This window comes from Leptinotarsa decemlineata, unplaced genomic scaffold, assembly GCF_025532065.1.
Source record: "Leptinotarsa decemlineata unplaced genomic scaffold, Ldec_3_MD MMD2_P_RNA_scaffold_14, whole genome shotgun sequence".
Classification (NCBI taxonomy): Eukaryota; Metazoa; Arthropoda; class Insecta; order Coleoptera; family Chrysomelidae; genus Leptinotarsa; species Leptinotarsa decemlineata.
In genome coordinates this window covers 4,364,390-4,390,263 of record NW_027412528.1, presented here as the reverse complement: position 1 = coordinate 4,390,263, position 25,874 = coordinate 4,364,390, and the positions used below count along the sequence as shown (strand labels likewise).

At 34.2% G+C, this 25,874-nt stretch overlaps 1 protein-coding gene across 3 annotated transcripts in view; it reads right to left on the bottom strand.

Annotated features, from left to right (window-relative positions):
- Positions 1-25,874, bottom strand: part of LOC111514274 (lutropin-choriogonadotropic hormone receptor) — a 796,850-nt gene that overhangs the window by 209,483 nt on the left and 561,493 nt on the right. For all 3 annotated transcript variants that reach the window (XM_074176962.1, XM_074176963.1, XM_074176965.1), the window contains one exon: positions 14,563-14,631. In XM_074176962.1, the coding sequence (XP_074033063.1) occupies positions 14,563-14,631 (69 nt within the window). The remainder of the gene's footprint in view (positions 1-14,562; positions 14,632-25,874) is intronic.

The window sequence follows — 25,874 nt, the reverse complement described above, 5'->3', positions numbered from 1 at the left end:
GTACGCACGTGGTTGCTATTGAAATTATCGTGTGAAGTTGATTCTTAAATAAATTTAAGTGCTGATCTGAAATGCCTCGAAAGTGTGTGAATTCTGTCGATAGCTTTTGCTATATATGTGGTGAAATAACATTTAAGGCTCAGAAACGTAAAATGACACCTATCGTTAAGACAGCCTATGAACATTATTTTGGTGCGAAAGTTGGGGACCAAGATAAATCATGGGCTCCTCATATATGTTGTAATTCTTGTTCCGTCATATTGCGACAGTGGCTGAAAAATAAAAACCGGGCAATGGCTTCTGCAGTACCTATGGTTTGGCGTGAGCCTACCAATCATACAGACGACTGTTATTTCTGCTTAACTCCTCCCATTAAGCAAGGTTTATCTATGAAGAAAAGAGGAACGGTTAAATACCCTAATCTCCCATCTGCTCTTCGGTCTGTACCACACTCAGACAATTTGCCAGTCCCTTCTCCACCCCAAAACTATGAAATTTTAGAGGAAGGTGATGAAGACTGTTTAGAAGGAGCAACCCATCCTTCTACATCCTATGACCCTGATTTTGATGTAAGCGATAGGTCTAGTGATCCGCACAGAATTAGTCAAGCAGAGTTGAGTGACCTTATAAGAGATCTTCGCTTGTCTAAGGAAAAGGCTGAGCTGTTAGGGTCAAGACTACAACAGTGGAATCTTCTAAAACATGATGTGAAAATATCTCAGTACAGACAGCGTCAAAAAGATTTGCTTCCTTTTTTTGAGAAAAAAGAAAACCTCGTAGTTTGTTCTGATATTAATGGTTTGATGGACTGCTTGAATTTGGATCACACTCCATCTGAATGGAGACTGTTTATAGACTCTTCAGAACTAAGCTTGAAAGCTGTACTTCTGCATAATGGAAATCAGCTACCCTCTATTCCTATAGGTCATGCAGTTCACATGAAGGAAACGTATATAAATATGAAAACACTTCTCCAATCAATCAAATATGAACAACACAAGTGGCACATCTGTGGTGATCTGAAAGTCATTGCTATACTCCTAGGAATGCAATTAGGGTTCACCAAGTACTGTTGTTTTTGTGTCTGTGGGACAGTCGGGATAGAAAATCTCACTATAAAAAAATGAACTGGCCTACACGAGACCTAAACCCTAATGAGAAAAATGTAGTTTACGAGCCTCTTGTAGATTCTAAGGATGTTCTCCTTCCCCCATTACATATTAAGTTGGTACTAATGAAAAACTTTGTGAAGGCCATGGACCAGGAAGGACAAGCTTTTAAGTACTTGAGAGCAAAGTTTCCCAGGTTGAGTGATGCTAAAGTCAAGGAAGGCATCTTTATTGGGCCTCAAATCCGTGAAATCGTAAATGATCCTGCTTTTGACATGATTTTAACAGGAAATGAAAAAAGAGCCTGGGAAGCCTTTAAGGGGGTTGTGCATGGGTTTTTAGGTAACAAAAGAGATGATAACTTCACAGCATTGGTTAAAGAGCTTCTTCAAGCTTACCACCAACTTGGATGCAACATGTCCTTAAAAATTCATTTTCTTCACTCTCATCTTAATTTCTTCCCACAAAACTGTGGAGCTGTGAGTGACGAACATGGAGAAAGATTCCATCAAGACATTGCCTTAATGGAACAGAGATATCAGGGCCGTTGGAATGAAGCAATGCTTGCAGACTACTGCTGGTCTGTGTGTAGGGATGCTCCAGAAGTGTTTTATAAAAGACAAGCTAAACGGCAGCGATCTTACAATGAATCGGATGGACTTAATTGAAATTTGGTGGTACAAACTTCTTTTATTTGTCAAAACACTAAGAATAATGTTTTTTTTTTATTAACTTTGTACTTAAAATATTCTAAAAGAAACATAACAATATTGTTTTATGTACTTTCACTTTTCACGTATAGTATAACTACTCTTTAAGATTAGGTACTGTGTATCTCAAAAACCAGAGCTAATAAAAATTTTTCATTGTTATTTTCGTTTTTATCACTCCAAAATTAGTAGAAATTGACTAATTTAGTGTAGGAAACATTCAAAAAATATTTTTTTGTTGTGTTGTGTAATTTTCGAAAATGTCCTTAGCATTTCATTTTCTTAGGAAACATGACAAATATATAGATAATCCATTAAGAACATCCCGTTAAGAACGACCAAAATGATATTTCCTTTTTCACGAATTGGAAACGAATTTATTCCGACACAATAAATATACGAAAAGCAGATTTTTACTGACAGTATCTATCTATACCACTTCATCATTTAATCTATTTTATGTTCGTCCCTGTTTCAGCAATTCATTATGAAGAAATTTTGTACCTTGCTCTATCAAAACTCGATGACATCTTGTTAGATCTAACAAATTCCTCATAATGAAAATTTGAAAGTCACCTTGCTTTTCAGTGAAAAAATCAATTTTGGTGGAGTAAGTTTTCATAATCCCAAGAAATTTTGTCTTACTTAAAATTTTACGTATGATCGTTTGTAAAAATACGACAAATGATAAAAATTATGCACTTTCAGATAATACATCAACTGTCACTATGGGGAAAAAACGGTTATCAAATGAATTAAATTTTCAAGAACCTCAACATCTACTGATCATTCGATTCATTTATTTAAAGAGATTTGAAATTTGCCAGTTCCATCATAAAATCTGGAGAAAACCTTATGTAATTTCAAAAGGGATTCGCAAAATATTTTAGCCTGTATGGCTGAGAAAATGTCGCCGATTGACTGTCCGAGATTATTTTCATTGAGAAAGACAGTTTTTGGCTTTCTAGTACTCCATCTTGTTACAAAATAATGTGGGAATCTTCCAAAGAAAAGAAGGAAGTAATCAATTTTAAAATACAAGGATGTGTAGATCATGCAAAGAAGTAACTCTCAGACACAAACTAAAAGAAAAAACCCTCCTGAAACGGCTACTTTTATATAAACATTCAATTACACGATAAAAAAATTATTTCGAAACAAATACTTTCACATGAACACTGAATTATACAGAAGACACTATTCTCTACTCAGTTTGTATTCCAAACATTCGTTATGGAATTAATTCAGATATCATTCACAGGAGTTCTACACTAAATGGATGGTAGGAATTTGCACTCACATAAAACACTGTCATGCTCACTGGTAAACGTCGATATTTCGCCGTAAGACACTTGCCTTGGGGCTCTTCAGTAACAATCTGGATAACATTATGAGGGAAAACACACAATTCATGAATGAATTATGTGATCCATATATAGAGTTACTTATTTTAAAATTCATCACTTTCTTCCTTTCTAGGGAATATTCACACATTATTTTGTAACAAAATGGATTGGTAGAAAGCCAAAAACTTTCTTTTCCAAAAATTAGTCACTCCTAAAAATATAACCTTTTCAATTTTGATTGATTTGTGAATGGGGTTGGGTTCTTCCAATTTCTACGCACAGAACTCAATAGCGTACATTTCCAGTATATAATTCCAATTCTAGAATTTTGATTTTTATTGAACAATAGAAGAGTCATTATTGATCCAAGTAATGATTCAGCACTAAGTGAGATATTTTTTAGCTAATACATGGAAGTGTTTGCTTTAGACCAGAAACCTATAATTCAAAATTAAAGATTTGTTGTTCATAATAATGAAAAACAGTGAAGGAATTATTTGGGTACACAATCTTGTGGAAGAATAGTAGAATAGTAATGTTTCCGATTCAGATAAAAGTGAGAAACTCATGATGAATAAATGTGACAGGACTTATGTTTTTCAGAAACCCAAAAGCTTATTAAAAAATGATTTTTTTATTCAATAAATAAAAATTATAGAAACGATGTTTAACAATGCATGTTTAAAATTAGACTGACTGCATAAGTTAGTCCCCGAGGCGATGCTCTCTGTCCGGCTATTCTGATAAAAGGCTTTCCTAGGAATTGTAGCTGAGTGTCATTAGAATCCGGGGTCAGTGACATTGTGATTCCTCCCTCCAGTGGAAACAGAAAGATCAAAGAACATACTATGATTATAGCATATGCTGGACCTGTCCAAATATAACCTGATGATGGATGAATGTGTGTTGTCAAAGATAATAAGCGGTCGGCCTCTCTGTGGATTTCATTTAGCTTGTCTAGAGAAAGGTCTTAGAGTTTAAGGACTGGTACCACATGGGTTGTTGGGGTTTGAGGAAGCATTATATCTGGTAGTAGTAGGGGTTATTCTTCTATTTCTGTTGCTTGGTTGACATATTCGTCCGTGGCCTTCATCTACTCGTTCGATAATGTTTGATTCCTGTTGGATTGGTATCAGCTCGCAGTTAAGTGGGTTACTGTGGGAAGATACAATCGCTGGTGGTGGATGCCGGATTCCATTCAAGGTAGGAATCGAGTATAGATGGTGAAGCGTAAATATATGTGGAACTACAAAAGGGAGTTTTATGACAAAGACGAATTTATTATTTCTTTGGTATGTACCTATATCGATATCATAATATCGAGATGTATTTACTGGGTTTAATCCAAACAACAAATTTTCAAAAGAATAATGATAAAAATGTTATCATTATTTCGAGATTTTTTTATTTTCGTACGTAGTATGTATTTTTGCCATAGTTATTGCATTTTCTAGATCTGTTAATATTTGAATCAATATGTGTAAAATGGTACTCAGTTGATCGAATGCTTCTTTTGTTTCAAGATATTGATTGAAATCAGAAACAACGGTTGAGAGATCTGAAGCAATTTCATCAATTATATTTGCAATTACCTGTTGATTATGTTTCACCACAGCAATTGTTTCATTGAAAGTTTCAATTATATGTTTTCAGAGTGAGATCTGATCATTTACTCTAGAAATAATGTCCTGGCTGTTTTGCAATTATACAATGGCTTGGTCATACTTTTCAGCGTCTTGAGAATCTAGATCATCACTAATACTCTCAAATATACTGCCTAATCCATTTATAAGGAATCGTTTTGATCTCCTGATGAGTGTAAGTAAATCAAATTCAGTTAATGATAACTGGAGCTGAAATAATATCGACTGATTGATCGCTTTCAACTCCTATCCATAGGATATGAGTAAGGTCAAAGTAACGAATGGAGGTGTGGAAACTACTCTTGACTCGTGTGGTTCCTGATTTGAAGGGTAGGATACCTGGATTTTTATTTAGTGACTGTATTTGAACTTCCTGGCTCATCGTCAGCGATAGGATGAACCTGAAACAATGGTCTTTTTGAACTTGATTTGTGTAAAGTATTTTTAAGTAATTTCAATATTGTCTTTTGGTCTTCCAAAACTGTTACTCTTTTCAATTTTGAGGCTAATTTGTTACGTACCTCGGTGCGTTTGTATGCCGGTGTTTTTTTTTTTGTAAGTTAGAGGGGGTTCGCGGGTTGAGTTCCATTTTTCAATAACTTTTTGTTTCGATTTGTTAAGTTTTTCATTGAGGTGTTTATAGATCTCGAAAGTCTTGTTTTTATGAGCTGCCATGTAGGTGCTTTGTACGCGATTTCAATATTGATATTGAAAGGGTCTGAGGTGGAGAGATGTCCAGTTATGACATCAATGGCTTTCATTCCTGTTGCGGAATGTTTCGAATGGTCATATCCTATGATTACATAATGCATTTGTTCAATCATGTCAAACTCTTTGTGTGTAGTTTGAAGAATCCTCAAATATTCAATAATCGTGGAATGGGATCGCTTAACGATTTCCTTAGATTCAGAATGATTGGGAGTGACATAATGTAATTTTATGTTGTGGGTGTTTGCAAATTTTTGGATAAGTTCATTTTTCAGTTCGGTTCCGTTATCTGAGCTGAGTGATTCAGGAACACCATGATGATTGATATAAGTGAGTAAGTTATTAGTAACTTCAACAGCGCTGAGGTGGAGTAGGGGGTACCCTTGTCTATATTTAGAGAAAGCATCAACGATAGTCAAGAATTTTTTATTCTTTAATTCCATAAAAACTATTTCTAATGGCTTAGTTGGTGTTGGACTCACTTGAAAAACTTGTTTGGGGGGATTACGGTCATATTTATTAGGTTGAAAGGTTGACATTCAGGACAGTTGTTGATGTATGCGCGGGTATCGATTTCTGATTTTGGCCAATAATGAGTTTCTCTTATTCGTTTTTCTGTTTCGTCTATGCCTCTATGGTTATGTTTTGCGGTCGTGATAATTTTGTATTGTTAATTGTTGGTCGTCAGTCCTAGTGACGACTTTTAGCACTTCTGCACATCTAACGAGTTTGAACGAAACTGTTTAGAATGTATTTTTTATTATTTCCCAAAATCGGGGTATCATATTTTCTTCTGCCAAATATATTGCGTACATATATTTTGGATCAAGAAAATCCTTGAGCAGTTTAATAATGTCTTGTTTGAAATTCTGCAATGATAACTGAGCAAATATTCTCTCTTTATTTAAAAAACTGTCTATAGTTTTCGATTCTGCTGGTGAATAGAACACGAGATCAATATGGAGTTGGTGGTCAAAGTTATTCGAGGGTTGTTCCGAGATTGCAATGCCGAGTATAGAATCTTTGGCGTTGGAGTGAACGGTTTCACAGTTATTATTGTTAGATATGTTCACATTGGGTATTTCATCACTGAAACCTGTGTTAGTAACTTCGTTGATGTCTCCAACATCAGTTCGGGGAATGTTATTACTGCTGAGATGATTTCCGTCGTTGATGACTCCATTGTTTGTATTCACATCTATGATGGGAGGTACAATAGGAGAGTCCTTGAAATCTATCAAGTCTAGTAACGATAGGGTATCATAATATGATGGTGCGGAATTTTTGATGCTATCGTTATCATTCAAATTGGGATTTTCATCAATCTGAGAAATAATTGATTCCTCATCTGTTGATTCGGTCTAATAGGAGTGTTATTGGAGATATCCAAAATGTCCATAATTTCACGATGGTTTCTGTTGAAATCATCTGTGAAATTTTGTAATTTGTTTGTATGTATTTCCACTCCTTCCACTCCATCCGCGTTGGTATTCGACTTTCCCTTCTTATAGATGATTTCGTAATCGAACTCCTCTAGTTTGAGGCGCCATCTCACTAAGCGTGAGTTGGGTTCTTTGTGTGACATCAGCCATTGTAGGGGCGTATGATCAGTGAAAATTTTGAATTTTCTGCCATACAAGTATGGTCTAGAATATTTAGTAAACCACACGATTGCTTAGAGCTTCTTTTCGATAGTAGAATAATTTGGTTCAGACTCATTTAGTGTTCTAGACGCATATGCGACTAGTTTGTCAGAACTAATTGGTCCTTGTGAAAAAACGGCTTCTAGGGCAAAGTTGCTTGCATCAGTCGTTAAATTGAACGGCTGTTCGAAGTTTCTGTTCATCGGGATTGGTTCAGTGGTAAGCAATGTTTTGCAATGTGCAAAGCATTGTATGAACTGATAATTTTTGACGATTTTTGCTCCTTTCTTGAGGTACATTGTGAGAGGTTTCGTAAACTTGGTGAAATATTTTATGAATCTCCGGTAATACCCAAAAAGTCCTAAGAACGCTTTTATTTGTTTTGTTGTAATTGGGATAGGAAATTTCTGTATATTCGATATTTTGCTGGGGTTGGGTTTGATTCCATCGGCCGTTATGACGTGTCCTAGATAGGCGGTTTCTTTCTTGAGAAATTTTTATTTATCCATCTGAACTTTAAAATTTGCTTCCTGTGAACATTTAAATATTTTAGAGAGGTTATTTATGTGCTCCTGGAGCGATATTGAGAACACGATGATATCATCTAGGTAAACTAGACAAATTTTATTAACGTAATCTCTGAGGATGTTTTCCCATACAGCGCTGAAACGTTGCTGGACTGTTATTGAGGCCCATTGGCATTCTCAGGTGCTCGTAGTGATCACCTTCAACATTGAAGGCTGTCTTCTCAATGTCATGAGGATTCATTTGAATCTGGTGGAAGCCAGATGCCAAATCAAGTGTTGTGAAGTACATGGACTTGCCTAGTTTTTCCAAAACATCTGGAAAATTTTCTGGATCAAAACTTTCTTCATCATAGACGTATTCGTCTGGTTGATAACTACTGTTATTTTTATCGATTTCGTCTGGGGTCGAATAAGAGTATTCAATGACAGGGATAGAACTTTGTTCAGCGTGGAAGAGTTCTTACGAAATGAAATTTCTATTGATTATGGTAAAGTCATGACAACGGTGATTTACTGATCGGAGTTGTCCGTGAGAAAACTGTGAGATTCCAGAAAAAATAAATATATTTTTGACCCGAGAACGAGTTCCTGAAAGGTCAGTGATCGATTATTAAGTTGAAGTTGTGAAGAATAAACAGATTATTTTTGAAATAATCTACAAATCCATAACCAATAAGCGGTAAACACACAGGTACTGAATAAAATATTGTTGCCAAGTCGCAAAATTAGTAATTCTTCTACAAACAAAAATGATAAGATCATAAAGCCGTATTCAAGCTACCGGAAATAAAAACTTGAGAAGTATATTATCTGCGGAGAAGACAGCTAATAGTCTTATAAGTAACGAGGATGAAAAATACCTGAATAACTTCAAAAGGAAATTGGGAGGCTGATTAGGGAACTAGAATCGAAAGAATTGAAAGAAAACGAGAAAGAGTGCATGATAATGATGTTACAAGTCGAAATTCAGAGATAGTTTGGAGAAGGAGAAATACATCACTCAATTGAAAAGACGAAATCAGGATTTTGAAGATAATTGTAATTGAAGCAGAACAAAGTTTTTCCATAGAAACTCAAAGACACAGGCAGACAATAGTGGAACTCAATGAAGAAATCATTAAATTGACCGAAAATATCACACTTTTACAAAAAAAAAAATGAAGAGTCCAAGTGAAAGCTCATAGAAGCAGGGAGTACCATCAAGGAAATGAAGGAAATGAGAAAAAATATGTTAATATCGATTGATGTTCTTACCCAAGAAAAATGTCTATATTTTAGCAAACTGAAGGAGATGAGGAATGAAAGGCACTCAGCTGAAATAGATCCAAATAAACACATAGAGCCACAGAAAAACGAAAAGAGAGAAAAAACATTTGCAGAGAGAAAAGGAAATATGAATCCTGAAAACAGTCCTAGAACAACTCATGGAGCACCCGGAAAAAGGATTTCAATTGTTTCCGGAATTCAAGGTAGGGATGTAGCAAAGAGACTGAACAATATATTAGGTGACACTTGTATAATTCAGTCAATATTGAAGCCAAATGCGATGGAAAGGAAACTACTCTAAATAACAGCAAGGATTTCTGTGACAATGACGTGGTTATTCTCTGGCCCAATAGATGCGACAGAGCAACCATCAAAAATTTTATAATAAATCTCAAGCATACCCAACCCATCATTATAACAGAAGCCTATCGCTATGATCATTGGTTAGAAAATGAAAATATTTATGAAAGAAACCTAGATTTATTCATTCCAAGAAATATATTCTCTAGGGCTGAACACATGCCCCATTTTCGAATGCAACAACACTATCAAAAGAAACTGTTACAAAACGGATGGGGTTTATCTCAGTAACAAAGGAAAATCATTATTAAGCAAGGGAATAGCTACTTATATACGAAATCATTATTGTAAAAAGTTTACTGTAACTTATGATAAACTTCCCAACAGTTCTTCATCTGAAGTGAAAATCTGTATCACTAATGATGATAAAAATGTAACTAAAAGTGATGATAAAAATGAAAAGAGCAATTTTTTATGCCCACGATTATACCAAGCTTTAACAATAGGAAACCACTAGAATCAATCGTCACAGGTAAAAATTCATCTATTGTTTTATCAAATGACTCATTGTGTTTCTACAACATGAAAATTGTCAATGCAAATGTACAGTGTTTGTAAAATAAAACAAACTCATTTGAACAACTGATGATTGATATAAACGCAACATTTATCTGTCTCAATGAACATTGGGCAAATAAAGATCAAATCATAGAGATTGAAGGCTATAAGGAAATCCGTAGGTATAGTAGACTCTCCCACAAGCACGGAGAATCAGCTATTCTTGTAAAGAATAGTGTTTGTAATGAATGTGAAAATTTAAAATTTATATACAGTGTCACCATTGAAGTGCGCACCATATGGGAAACTTATTTTTCGAAAAGTTTCAATGAAGTTTAACTTTGGCACTCGTTTGTGCTTTGAATTCAACTTGAAATGATGCGGCCAACTGCGACCCATTGACGTTCAGTGTTTGTCGAATTTACCTTTTTTTATGAAAAAAATTGAAAAAGTGCACTTCTAGATCTAATTTAACAAAAATTTACTTGAAAAAGTTGTGTCTACGGCAATTTTATATCCATATGCCAAATTTTATGCAACTAGGATGAATTTAACGTTTTGCTCATTTTTGACAGATATCTCCTTTATTTTGAAAAACAAGTTCGATTAATTGTCATCAATTCATGTATACATAACAAACTCATCATGGAGTTCAACTTTTCTGATACATTTTCACTCATACGGACATTTTTAGAGAGAAATTAAAAATTTGCTATAAAAATTTTAACATGACTGGTGCAAAGTTTCAATCACTTGGCTATTTTCTTTAACAAACCTTTGATTTCGAAAAAACAGAGGCAACTAAAAAAATGCAAATAATTTCGATAGAACGAACTATTATTATTATTATAAATTTTAAACAACGATAATATTATAGAAAATACAAATGGATACAAAAAACTACTTATTGATCTAAATGAGGCTGTCAAACACTTATAGCCTACATTTCAGTATGTCGTTCTCCACGTTCAATACAAATTATGGTCCTTCTACTGACATCTGTAACTGCATTTTCAATAAATCGGGGATTTATATTTGCACAGCACTCGCGAATGGTATTTTCCAGATGTTGTATGTCAGTAAATGGTCTATTCCGGTACACTTTTTGTTTTAGGTAACCCCACAAGAAAAAGTCTAAAGGCGTCAAGTCGGATGATCTAGGTGGCCAATAATGTTCCCAGTTACGTCCAATAACTTTGCCTCTGAACATTTGTGGAAGGGACTGTTTTACAGCAACCGTGTGATGTTTTGGTGCGCCATCAAGCTGATACCATAGGTCGTATTTAATATTTAAAGGCATATTATCTAAAACTTCACTAACCTCATTATTTTTAATGTTGAGGTAACCGACGTATGATAAATTTTCCCTAAATAAAAATGGCCCAATTATTTGGTTGTTAAGTATCCCACACCATACATTGGTTTTAAAGGAATACTGATCACCACATTCAACTGTGAAATTGGAATTTTCGTGGGCCTACCATCGGCAATTTTGAGAACTTACCGTTCCATTTGAAGAGAACGTTGCCTCATCTGTCCATAAAATTTTATACGGAAACTTTACATTTTCTTCTCTCTCTCTTTGAAACCAGAATGAAAACCCCAAACGGACATCAAAATCTCGTCCTTTCAATGTGTTAATGAATTTTGGCTTATAAGGCCAGAATTTATTCTTTAATAAAATTTTTCTAACACTTTCTCTCTCGTAATCGGTATTTTTTATAATATCGGTTATGCTCGTTTGCCCGTGTTCAATAACTTTCAAACAAATGTTAAGTTGGGCCTCCTCATCATATTTACTTGAAGTGTGCTTTTTCTTAAATTTATTTGCTACGGATCCTGTTTCTCTGAATTTTGACATTATCCTTGACACAGTAGTATGTTGAACATTTTCTCCTGGATGCCGTTCATTAAAAATGTTAGCAACTTGGCGGGTAAGGTGTATTCTCATCACATATTAAAACTATTTCTATTCTTTCCTGAAGAGACAACAATATTGCAACAATAACTGTTAAAAATTTGACAAGTGAATCAACAACTTACACTACACAACACTACCATAGCATGCATTTTGTTTGTCAAGACCTACTTAAAAATATTATTCAACGTGATTAAGCATCCTTATCGCCCTACTCAGTGTTTATAAATAATCTGTAAATACTGAATATTGAAATTTCAATGTAATTTCAACTCTAGTAATTTTATTAATACTTATTGCAGTTTTTGAGTTGTGTCTGCTTTTTCAAAATTGAAGGTACTGACGTTTGTTTAAGAAAATGCCAAGTGATTGACACTTTGCACCATGTTAAAATGTTCATAGCACATTTTTAATTTGTCTCTAAAAATGTCCGTATAAGTAAAAATGTATCAGAAAAGTTAAACTCCATGATGAGTTTGTTATGTATACATGAATTGATGACAATTAATCGAACTTTTTTTCAAAAATAAAGGGGATATCTGTCAAAAATAAGCAAAACTGGCATATGGATATAAAATTGCCGTAGACACAACTTTTTCAAGTAACTTTTTGTTAAATTCGATCTAGAAATGCACTTTTTCAATTTTTTTCAAAAAAAAAGTTGAATTTGACAAACACTGAACGTCAGTGGGTCGCAGTTGGCCGCATCATTTTGAGTTAAATTCAAAGCACAAACGAGTGCCGAAATTAAACTTCATTGAATCTTTTCGAAAAAAAAAGTTTCCCATATGGTGCGCACTTTAATGGTGAAACTGTATATCGTATTATTTTGTTTATTTATCTATTTCTATTTTTTGCTCATATTTTAATATGTATATGTTTGTTTTACAATGTGTGTCACATTATTTTTTATTCAAATGACATCTTATAATGTTATATATTTATATTATATCTGAGAAATATGACCTATCCCATCTACATAATGTAGCACAAAGGACTAATAAATTTATCTATCTATCTATTCTGATCATTATTCTGGAAGGTGTTTGGACGAGTTTGATATCCAAGAGTTGTACGATGTGATATGTCACTCACTGGGAAAGATCAAATATTATTTATATCCGGTCTGTTTGGAGGATTTTTCAAATTTTTCTCCCGAATACTTGAGAGTTCGTGAGAAATCTTTGAGAAGGCCAGTAGATCTGCTTTATGAGTATAGGTTGACTCCGAAATATTGGGCGTTGTTCATTGACATTTGGTTGATGAAAATTTGGTGAAGAAAAAGTAGGCCTCGGCGTATTGAAATTAGTGTGGGGTTGTAGATACATAAGATTTGAAGTTCGACTTTATTGGTTATGATTAGGGCGAGATTTGTTGACTTGAGGTTTTGGAAAGAATTTTATTTGTAGATTCAAAATAGTCATTTCGTCATTGAGAATTTTCAAAGCATGTGACTGGGGATTACGAGCCCTTACTCTCGTACCATATGATTCCTATAAACCTCCCAGGAAAACGCGTAAATTTTGACCAGTAGGAAGTTTTTTTTCACATTTTTTCCCAACTTCGATGGTGGTATCTAAGTCGATATAGTTACAAATAGTATTTTAAACATGAAAACAATTTGAATAAAACTGCTGCGGGGTTTCATCTTGTCTCATATGCATTCAAGTTTGATTGAGAGAATTTAGGTCTCACTGATCTTCAGAATTTGATAATGATGTTTCTCGAATTTCCAACTAAGTTTTAGCATTATAAATATTTAGTGCTTCTAGAGCCGCATCCGTGAGTTTTGAAAATATAGTGTTCACAATCAATGAATTTTGAGGTGCATTAGCATTGGTGTTATTGCAATATATTGCTGATAGTTCTTCAATTAATTTTATAAATCTGACCAGACCAGTTGGATTCCCGTCATATTCAGGGATGGTCCTCAAAAGGTCAGAACTAATCGTGGGAACAATCACAGCGTCAGGCATACTGAGAGCTTCAAGTCTATTTGCTAATGAATCTAACACTCTATTTTGAAAAAATTTAACATGAAAGTTCAAAAATCTCAAATGTTTTTAACTATGAAATTTCAGAGGAGTCAGACATACATAAATAAAAAATAAAAAAACGCTCACCATATGCATCTCGGCAATGGGCTGCTACTCCTTTGAATGCTTTTCGATTCCAACTTATTGTCTCTGAACGTCGTTTCCACAATGGATGCGTACGTTCGCAATTTCGAACAAACAGTAAAAACTACAAACAATTTCACGATGAACTTTTTCACTTTCAAAATCCTACCGACTGCGCTACTTATGTTTTCCAGAAACCGAAAAGCTTCAATGCTTTCAGAGAATATTACAGAATGAAAACCGTAATTGTCGGATTTTAGGAGTAATTTTTCGTTCAAGTACCTATTTTTTATCAATGCAGAAGAAAAAATTTCCTCCTTGGAACAGCCAGTTCCGATTCTGAGACGAAAATTACAAGTAGCTTTCTTGGGAGCTCACTTGGGGCACAACTCAAATCACAATTAGGATATAAGCATCATAAGTTAATAATTGGTCAGGAACTACATTCAGTAGTTTAATTACAGTCATTTAACATTCACAAAAAAAAAATGAAAATCTAACCATGCAAAATCAACCCACTCACAAGATATAATGACATAACTGAACAAAAAATTTATAAAATAAAATAGCTGAATGATATTCCTAACATGAACCTGAATAATGATTTGATACAAAATGGAAAAAAATTGCAAAACATTAATGAAATCAGTCATATTCATGATTTTTGTGATCATTAATTATGATGAAGTATACATCAAAATCAAGAGTACTCACAAATTCGCTATCTCTGATCCTGCGAAAGCTGATTCTTCCACAACTTCTAAATTATTGAAATTCAGCAACCTGCAAAACATATATTATAATGATGAGTTAACACATTTCATATTTGAATTTTTTTTTAATTCCTCCAAATCGTTGGACGTCGTTAGAAGAATATAAAAAGTAGTCAATGGAAACTGTTATTTATATGTCCAATGAATAATATCTAATAATATATAGATGTGTAGATCATGCAAAGAAGTAACTTTCACACAAACTGAAAGAAAAAGCCCTCTTGAAGCAGCTACTTTCATATAAACATTGAATTTCACGAAAAAATATTGTTTCGAAAGAAATACTTCTATATGATCACTGAATTATACAGAAAACACTTTTCTCTACTCAGTTTGTATTCCAAATATTCGTTATGGTACTGAATCAGATATCATTCACAGGATTTCTACACAATATACTGATTGAGAGGTAAAAATTTCACTTACATGGAACACTATCATCCCCACTTTCATCTAGTATATTGTTATAGAGAATAGAGAGGACTGTTTTTTTTGTATAATTCAGAGTTCATATAAAAGTATTTGTTTCGAAAAAAAAATTCTTCCGTGTAATTCAATGTAAACATGGAACTAGCTGTTTCATGAGTGATTTTTCTTTCAGTTTGTGTGAAAGTTACTCCTCGGCATGATCTTACACATCTATGTATGAAGATATTTCTATCAAAATTGGATTTTGTTTTTTAGGCAGAACCTTCACCACGGCTATTTTTCAGATAGTTGTGCAGACATTCTCAGTCAAACAGAAATTTATGATATGGGTGATATAGGGTACGACATGAGAGCAACATAGCTTAATCAGCTTAATTAATACTCAACCCATCGCATCCTTTATATAGCGTTTGTTTTCATTTCATAAATAGTTTTGTAAACAAACTGATCGTTAATTTCGTCAAAATTGAATTCAGTATCAACCCATTTCTTATTTTTATAAAATTAAATAAATCTTGCGATTGTTTATTTTGTGGAACTGATTCTATAAAAACTTATTCAATTTCTGAGGGTTTTTCAAAATTTCCGGTATATCATGTTTCTTTTCAGGTATGAATTTGTTAGACTTGAGAGTTTTCCACATGTCCTTTGGTGAAGTGTTATCAAATTCATGGGCGAAATAAGCTTTTTTTCTCTTCTGATAGCCTGGTTGGTTAGATTACACATTACGCTAGTACTTCAAATAGCGATGAAAGTGTTTTTTGGTTCTCCTACAACAATGTCTTTTCTGTGGTGAACCCTGGCCAATTTTTTTTTGCCAGGAACTAGTTATTTTGCGGACGCAGAATCAAGTAAAGTGTTTATTTATAACTCCAGTGCACTCAATCATAATTGAAAATTATTATTCGAGAAATTAAAACTCAACAATAAGAAGTTTTAAGTGATAATAACTCATCCTCGTGGACTGACCGTTAGTCGGCAAGCCTAACCGTGATCTGTTACACCTGTACCTCGCCAATAACAACTAAAACTCCCGGATTAATGTGTGGCGGCAGTTGTCAACATCATTAACATGGAAAAGGTGTTAGACTAACTGAGCGGATGCTTAATAACTTCCGTTTATCAGGCGCGGTAGGGATCTGTCCTGATTGCCGATCCTCAGCTGATTCTGGCAACTCGTTATTTCAGATGAAGAAGAACAGGAGGAATCAGGAACAGAAAATCCTTCACTCACGTTGAAAATACTTCAGAACATACAATCCGAGATGCAAGATATAAAGAAACAACATAAAGAGGTCATGACAGCCGTTCAGTTTTGCAGTGATCACATTTCGAATTTCGAAACAATTATCAAACAGATGAATAGCATAATGTACAGCATGGAAAAAATCACTCAGGAAAACGCCTGCTTGAAAAAAAAGGTCCAGGCATTGATCGGCCGAGTAGAATCCTTAGAGCAACATGCCCGTTCTGAAAATTTGTAAATTCAAGGCGAAAATACCGGCGAAAATTTACTAACCATTGTTAGAAGTATTGGAGAAGCTATCCAGTGTCCAATTACTGACTCAGATATCGACCATATTTTGAGAGCGAAAACACATATACCAAAAAAAATTAAACATATTTTCTCACAACTAACACACAAAAAGAAAAAAGACGACATTTTAGCAGCCATTAAAACAAATCGAGCGCAGCTTCGCTCGTCTGGTAACTCAGCCCTCGGACTAAAGATTAGATAACATCTTCAACCAGCTGTTTATCGACGAGCCACACTAAAACACTGTTGAGAGAATGCAAAGACGCGGCAAAAAAAATGTATTTCAAATATGTCGTGAAGGACACATTCTTGTCAGAAAAGATGATACTAGCAGAGCTACAAGGATTTATGATAGAGTCGATATAAGCAAAATAAAGTAGCCTCTCCATTAATCAAATGATATTTACTATTTACTTTTCTTCTCTTGTTGGATTTATCCGTTTTCTACCAAAACGTACGTGAGTTATGTGAAGAGATTTTGCAGATTATCCAAGGAAATGCAGTGTTGCAGATACCCACCCTGGATCCAGAAACGATTATCTTCATAATTTTCCATTCATTTTATTTGCAGATCTCGATGTGAGAAGTTCTCTAGGAATTTTGTATTGTGATTTTGAGAAAAATAAATTGTTTTAAAAAACGGTTATCGATTTCAAAGTTACTTAACTGGCGAAGTCGTTGTAGGATTATTTCGCAGTTCGTTTTTGCGAAGTTCACGGAATCGGGTCCGATTCCGAAAATTGAACATGAGTTTCAACTCACTACCTACCTCTGGAGTTCACACGAGGAAGCAGAAGGATCACTATCGAAAAAGTAGCTCTGAAGTATAAGTAAGTACCGAGTTCCTTTTTACCCATTTCCCTGAATAGGAAAACACTAGATTTAGGCAAACACATACAAGTATTTTTCTTTGATTCTCAAATCGGATTCTAAATAGGATGTAACATTGCATAATAACGTGAAATTTTGATGAATCTTGATTCAGAAATAAAAAATTTAATGAAAAACTTCAATACTACTGTGATTTTAAAAGAAACAATGGCTAAGGCAAACCCAGAAAAAATTAATGTTGGTATGCTTAGATTATATGTAGCTATGATTACGCCATACGACGGCCATCAGAACGGATTGAATCAGTTCATTTCAAACTGTGATTTTTTAAATTTGACTTATTCAAATTCAACAGATCCTATTTTCAAACAGTATTTACTGAAGGTTATTCTATCAAAACTAATTGGTGGGGCCAATTTCTTAGTAGGAAGTAGAATAGAGTTAAATAACTGGGCGTTGATTGGAAAGGCGCTAATTCAATGTTTTGGAGATGAAAGAAGTTTGGAGTGTCTAGAGCAAGACCTTATTGTAGCCAGACTTTTGAAAAACGAACAACCATCAGATTTAGCAAGTTATATTTAAAAGTCCGGACAGTATTGAAACTGCTATTAATTATATAATAGAAGAAAAAAACTTTTTCTATGCACAAAATAATTTAAGACAACTCTGTAATCAAAATCATTCACCAGAAAATACCCCAGATCGTCCTAGACAACAAACAACCTACTTGCAAAACCAATTTCCAATCGCCAATAATTTTCGTAACGTAACCCCATTTCCAATACACAGCAATACTCCCGAACGTTCCAACCAAAATACAATCATCACCCCCTATAAACCTTTCCTCATACTTGGTACCGAATTTCACCAGTTTGAAGATAAACCATGCTCTCAAATAGATATTGTGTTCCTGTGCCAACATCACGACGAAATCAAAATCGACACCTGTATTATTGCTATGATGAAGGACAAAAAACCCAATTGCCTGATGGATGAAGTCATTCTGAATCACCCCATAATAGAAGAAATCAATGACCAGTGAATCCGTTGTAGCCCAAGCGGATTATAAGAAAAGAAGTGTACACAGAATCAAAACAAATACTTCTCTGAAAATTCCAGAAGGTTACAGTGTTTTTGAGAAAAACTTCACCTATAAAAACAAAGAAGAAACTATTTTGGGAAACCCATTCATTCTTTCCAAATGAGACGGAATATTGCTTTCAAAACTAATGGTGACCAACACGAAAATAAGCCATTGATACGGAAGTGAAACAATTTCCAATCCATACGAGAACTTCAAACAGAAGCTAAGCTACTCCAAACTCCATACCTTAACCAATCAATATACCCAGCAATTTGGAATATACCCGGTGTAACTATGTGCGTTCTACTCCTTACCGGATTCGCCATAATTTGGTTTTGGATGAAAAAAAATGGTCATCGCAACACCAACCGACAGAAGGAACCTAAATCCATATTGTTTTCTCCTGAGGAGGGAGGAGTTATATGAAGAGATTTTGCAGACTATCCAAGGAAATTCAGTGCTTGCGGATTCCCACTCCAGATCCAGAAACGATTATCTTCATAATTTTTTATTCATTCTATTTGCAGATCTCGATATGAGAATTTCTCTAAAAATTTTGTAATGTAATTTTGAGTAAAATGAATTGTTTTTGAAAATGGTTATCGACTTCAAAGTTACTCAACTCGTGGCTTGATATCAAAATTATCAGTTACTTTCGATAGATCATTGAATCTCGAATATGACATAATATGTCTAATAGAGACTCCGAGACTCCTCTGAGTTTTTATGTGACACATATAACGATTTTCGATGGGATAGGGAAGACACCATGAAGCATACTGCTTGTGACGGCGGCGGCGTGCTGATAGAAGTGAATAGCAGCTTATCTTGTGTGGTAAGGCATGAATGGATTACCAATGTGGAAGACCTATGAATCACCGTAAATCCTACAAACAAATCAAAGTAACACTAATTACTATTCGAATTCTTCCCTTAATAGGTGTTGTAAATCGTACAACTCTATTGTAAGAAACCACTATCAACATGGGTGCAAAAAAAAACGTGGGCCCGAGAGATTGGATGGGAATGAGATAGTCAACTCGAGCGAGCCAGGCGAGAGCATTGTTATTCATTCAGTTGTTTGTATCTAGATCACAGAAATCTGTAACCAGATCGGAAAAGGGGTGATGGTTTATTTGTTAAGTTCAATTGTGAATTGGAGTATCTTTGAGTACAATACATTTATACGATTATTGTATTATTATAAAGCATTGGTGGGATAGATTCACGTCTGTCATTGAAGAAAGGTAGGAATTTTCATTATTAATTGATCAGTTGAAATCAAATGCCGTTGGGCATATGATCTTTGAGAAGAATACATTTTTTTGAAGAAGAATATAAATATACAATGAGATGGCTATGACTATAATGGATTCATGCATATGTTGTGCCGTAACAATCTAAGTAAGTACTCATTTATAGGGAAGTTGGTGATCATAAGTGAAATATTTATTTTGCACAAAGGAAAAGGGAATGAGCAATCTCACAGGCCTGTAGGCTTACAATTGAGAATTTCACATGAAACAAACATACTAGTCATTCTTTGAAAATATTCCTTTTTCTTTTTTATGTTGCTTTGCTTATTTATGAGCACATGATATTAGTCGATGATATTTGAAAAAAATTTGACAACAATAATCAATCAATATCATATAGAGTGTATTCAGTGAATACTGTGTTCAGTATTTATGATTTCTAATTCAGGTAATATTCATTCTATTGTGTAGTTTGTATAATATTTCAATGAGTATTGGGAAAAATATAATTCAGAATGTATCAAAAGAATACTGAGTTCAGTATCAATGTACAATATTCCAATAGATATTGAGATGAATGAATAACAGAGTGTAATAAATAAATACTAAGTGAAATATTGACGGATTCTGATTTATATGGTATTTTACTGAGCAGTACAATATTTCAATTAATATTGAGATCAATATCATGCAGAGTGTATGAAATAAATACTGAGTTCAGTATTGATGAGCTCTTAATCATTCATAGAGAGTGTATTGAATGGATACTGAGTTCAGTATTGATGAATTCTGAATCATATGTTGGTTTATTGTACAGTATGTACAATATTAGGATTTGCTTTGGGATTAATATCATACAGAGTGTATGAAATTAACACTGAGTTCAGTATTGATGAATTCTGCATCATATGCTGGTTTATTGTAGAGTGTGTACAATATTAGGATTTGCTTTGAGATTAATGTCCTACAGAGTGTATGAAATGAATACTGAGTTCAATATTGATGAATTCTGAATCATATGTTGGTTTATTGTACAGTGTGTACAATATCAGGATTTGCTTTGAGATTAATGTCATACAGAGTGTATGAAATGAATACTTAGTTCAGTATAGACGATTATTGACTCATATCTTGGTTTATAGTACAGTGTGTACAATATTAGGATTTGCTTTGAGATTAATGTCATACAGAGTGTATGAAATGAAAACTGAGTTCAATATTGATCATTTCTGAATCATATGTTGTTATTTCCGAGTCATATGATATTTCATTGAACAGTGTGTACAATATTACGATTTGCATTGAGATCAGTGTCATACAGAGTGTATGAAATGAATACTGAGTTCAGTATATACGATTATTGAATCATGTGTTGGTTTATTGTACAGTGTGTACAATATTAGGATTTGCTCTGAGATTAATGTCATACAGACTGTATGAAATGAAAACTGAGTTCAATTTTGATGATTTCTAAATCATATGTTGTTATTTTCGAATCATATGATATTTCATTGAACAGTGTGTACAATATTACGATTTGCATTGAGATCAATGTTATACAGAGTATATGAAATGATTACTGAGTTCAGTATTGATGATTTCCGAATCATATGATATTTTATTGTATAGTTACGATTTCCATTGAGATCAATCTCATACAGAGTGTATGAAATGATTATTGAGTTCAGTATTGATGTTTTCCGAATCGTATGATATTTTATTGTGCAGTGTGTACAATATTTCGATTTGCATTGAGAGCAGTGAAACACAGAGTGTATGAAATGAATACTGAATTCAGTATTGATGATTTCTGAAACATATGATATTTTATTGTAGAGTGTGTACAATATTATGATGTGCATTGAGATCAATGACAAACAGAGTGAATGAAATGAATAATGAGTTCAGTATTGATGATGACTGAATCATATGTATTTTATTGTACACTATGTACAATATTACCATTAGCATTGAGAACAATGTCATACAGGTTGTATGACATGGATACTGAATTGAGTATTGATGATTTCCGACACAGATTTAATTTTATTGTGCAGTGGCTACAACAATACGATATGTATTGAGATCAATACAATCACAAAGAACGAGATGGATTTGAGACCCAAAAGCAGCACTAGATCTCAATTCCAGATCTCCAGGTTCGAAGTCATAGGTGGATTTCAACCTGAAAGGATGAAATGGGTTTCAATCCTGAAGGCTACATTTTCTGATCTATATTTTCTGGCATGGAGGCAGATACAAAGTTTAGCTCTTAAGACATTGATGCACTCAAATCAAAAGGGTAGACAGATTCAAGCCTCAAAGCCACCGATGAATTTGAATATTCTAGTTCACGGACGATAAACCTCACTCTAAAGCAGTGATGGATCTCGATCTCAAAAGTTGGGATGGATTTCAACTCCAACGACGAATATAGGACCAATTGGTCCCATCTGGACGAATGGAAGAGATGGATTCCAATTTTAGAAGCAGAAATGGCTTCCAACCTCATAGAAATGTTCAATTAGCGATGATAAGTTTTGTTTGACGAGAGTAGATGTCTTGTAAAGATCATTAGGAGTAATGTACTCTATCGATTGCAACTGTTTCCAGAAGTGATGATGAATTTGGAATCAATAGATTAAGGAGTCTGGACTATAGTGGCACTAGCAACCATGGGTTGCTGATGATGTCAAAAGCTATGATGGGTCTAAACCCCAATTGTAGTGATGGAGTTTACTTCCAGATTTACAGTTCTGAATGGGAATAGAGTGAAGTTTCAATATACTTGGATTGGTCAACGATATATTTCACCCATATGGGTAACCAGGGTTCTCTTCTTCAAAGGCGACAAAAGAATTTAACTTCAATTGCAAATATGTGTTTCAACCCCAGCTGCAATCTAACACTTGTTTGAAAACATTCGTTTGGTAAAACCAGAAGTCATGTTAACGTCTGGTTGTGTAGCACCCTTCTTCACACAAGAATCAACAGGTTGCAGGTCATTATTATCAGAAATGCAGACCAGAGACAGTTTGCTGAGTATTTTTTCATGAGGAAAGTATTATGGGCATTTCACTATCAACTTTAGCGTTGGTGAGCGCCTTGGCTATCCGAGAATATTTCATTGTTTTTGTGTGAGAAGATTTCAACCATTGAAGAATTATTTCTACTTGAGCATGTACTGTATAGCGAACTACGTGGCGCGATTTTTTAAACAGTTAGAGCAAAAATTGTTCACTAATGAGTATAACGTTTCATATGGAAGTGGTCATTATCACTATGGAGAACGATATGATGATCAAAGAGCATGAGTCGTTTACTAGCGACATGCTGGCCTAGATCGGAAGTACCATTCATGCTCTTGATGATAAGGAATTCGTCAACAGTCTAGTTGGCCTGCAAGGACAATTGGGTCAATTCAAAAACTACCACATCGTGGAGAAGCTATCCAAGTTTGTAGAGAAGGGCAACTTGAAGATCCTGCTCTTCACGTTGTAGTCAAAAATGAAGGTGAACAACCAACGTCCCTACATGCCGAAAGAGGGTAAGATGATATCGGATATCAACAAGGCATGGGGGCGGTTGGAGAAGGCCGAGCACGAGAGAGAACTAGCACGCAGAGGAAAGCTAATTCAACAAAAGAAAATCGCAAGTGTGCCCGTTCCAAAATTGAGGGTAGACTCTTTCAGTTGTATTGCCAATTGCATATGCAGGAAATTGTCTGTGAAGATTCCTGCACTGACACCTGTCGGATATAATCCAACGCCGTCCGTGGTATTAGCCAGTGGAGTAATTGTTTTCTGATAAGCGTCAGTCCATTCAACCTACTTTGTAGGTATATCCGAGACAGGCTTGAACATTTAAAGTTCATTTCTTTAGATTAGAGGGTAATCATGAATATAATATTTATTTGAAAAAAAGATACAGTGACCATCATTTTTGTTGAATTTCAACACCCTGTATCTCAAAAATGATGCGTTTGCGTACACATGTTCAAGAAAAAAAAGTCTTATTTTGAGCTCAGGCATACGCCCTTGGAATATTTGTATTGAATTTAGAAACATCCTGTGTAGTTGACACAAATGTTGTATCAGTAATGTTACTTAATTAATATTCAGATTAATTTAGATCATCGCGATTTACTCCAAAATAAGGTCTCAGCGTTGCGTGTTGTCGCATTTCTGGTCGCCCGATAGTAAATAGTTTTTGGATATAGAATACCCAAGGCCGTCGAATAATTCATGAAGTATACACAAAATATTTGTGTGTATATATATATATATATATATATATATATATATATATATATATATATATATATCTATATATATACAGAAATAGAGATGTTATTGAGTGTGTATGAGATAAATCAGAAAGGAGAAAATTTGTGGACAGAACACTCAAAAAATGGAGGCAAACCGTGGACACGTGTTTCTGGCTATAAAGTCTGGGATAAAGTCAACGTTGCTTATTTTTGACAGATATCCTCTTTATTTTAAAAAACAAGCTCGGTTAATTGTCATCAATTCATGTATACATAACAAACTCATCATGGAGTTTAACTTTTCTGATACATTTTCACCTATACGGACATTTTTAGAGAGAAATTAAAAATTTGCTATAAAAATTTTAACATGACTGGTGCAAAGTTTGAGGTTGGCCATAAGTATTTGCCAACCTCATTTAGATCAATAAGTAATTTTTCGTACACATTTGTATTTTCTATAATATTATTGTTGTTTGAAACTTATTATAATAATAATAGTTCTATCGAAATTATTTGCATTCTTTTTAGTTGCCTCTGCTTTTTCGAAATCAAAAGTTTGTTTAAGAAAATAGCCAAGTGATTGAAAACTTTGCAAGTCATGTTAAAATTTTTATCGAACATTTTTAATTTTTCTCTAAAATGTCCGTATAGGTAAAAATTCATCAGAAAAGTTAAACACCATGATGAGTTTGTTATGTATACATGAATTGATGACAATTAACCGAACTTGTTTTTTAAAATAAAGGGGATATCTGTCAAAAATAAGCAAAACGTTAACTTCATCCTAGTTGCATAAAATTTGGTATATGGATATGAAATAGCGGCCAACTGCGACCCACTGAACGTCAGTGGGTCGCAGTTGGCCGCATCATTTCAAGTTGAATTTAAAGCACAATCAAGTGCCGAAGTTAAACTTCATTGAAAAATTTCAAAAAAAAAATCCCATATGGCGCGCACTTTAATGGCGACACTGTCACGTCAACTTGTCGAATTTTTATGTCAGTGTTGGTGGTTTGACCAATCAACCGACAACTGCCGTAGCAGAAATTTGGGAAGCTAACTTGGAATGCCATAGGAAAACGAATCCATATGTTTATAGAAATGATATAAAATCGACAAAGGTCAATGCAGTCAAGCTGCTGGAAAATAATTCCATGAAAATGAAAAGATGAATAGATAAGTATTATCTGATCATTCCCATATTGATTTCAATTCAAGAGCCACCGGTAGATAGCTATTTCAGCCTATTGGGCATCGTTAGTACCAGGTAGACGGACCTCGATTGAAAACAAAATGTGAAAAACTAAGAAAAGTACTTGATAAAAATAACTGCGTAAACGCAAGCGAAACATAAGTGGAACCACCAATTGGTGTGACACACAAATCAACTTGCCAAGTTTTTATGACAATGTTGGTGGTTTGACCAATCAACCGATCAATCGGTCAATAAGGGGATGTAAAATGAGTGAACTCTTTTTTCTGTTCTAGCTTTCGAGTCGTTATTGGCTCTTCAACAGGAACTCTACAGTGAATTGATAATTGATTTTAATATCCATTTGACAAATTGTGAAACGTGTGACACTCATGTTAATCATATATATTTCATATTATTTTAATATTAACATATGCCACAAAAAGGATATGAAGCTTTATAACTTGAATTGAATTGATGAGGAAATTATTTGACACATTTTTACAACATTTCGATGACAAACGAATGTTCATGTAATTTTGATATGAATCATTCCAAAACTACTTGTTCCCTTGCGATTTTAAAACCTGCTGACCTACTTCATTTTGACGGATGACAAAGTAGAAATTGAGTGTTATAAAAGTGAATGACCCA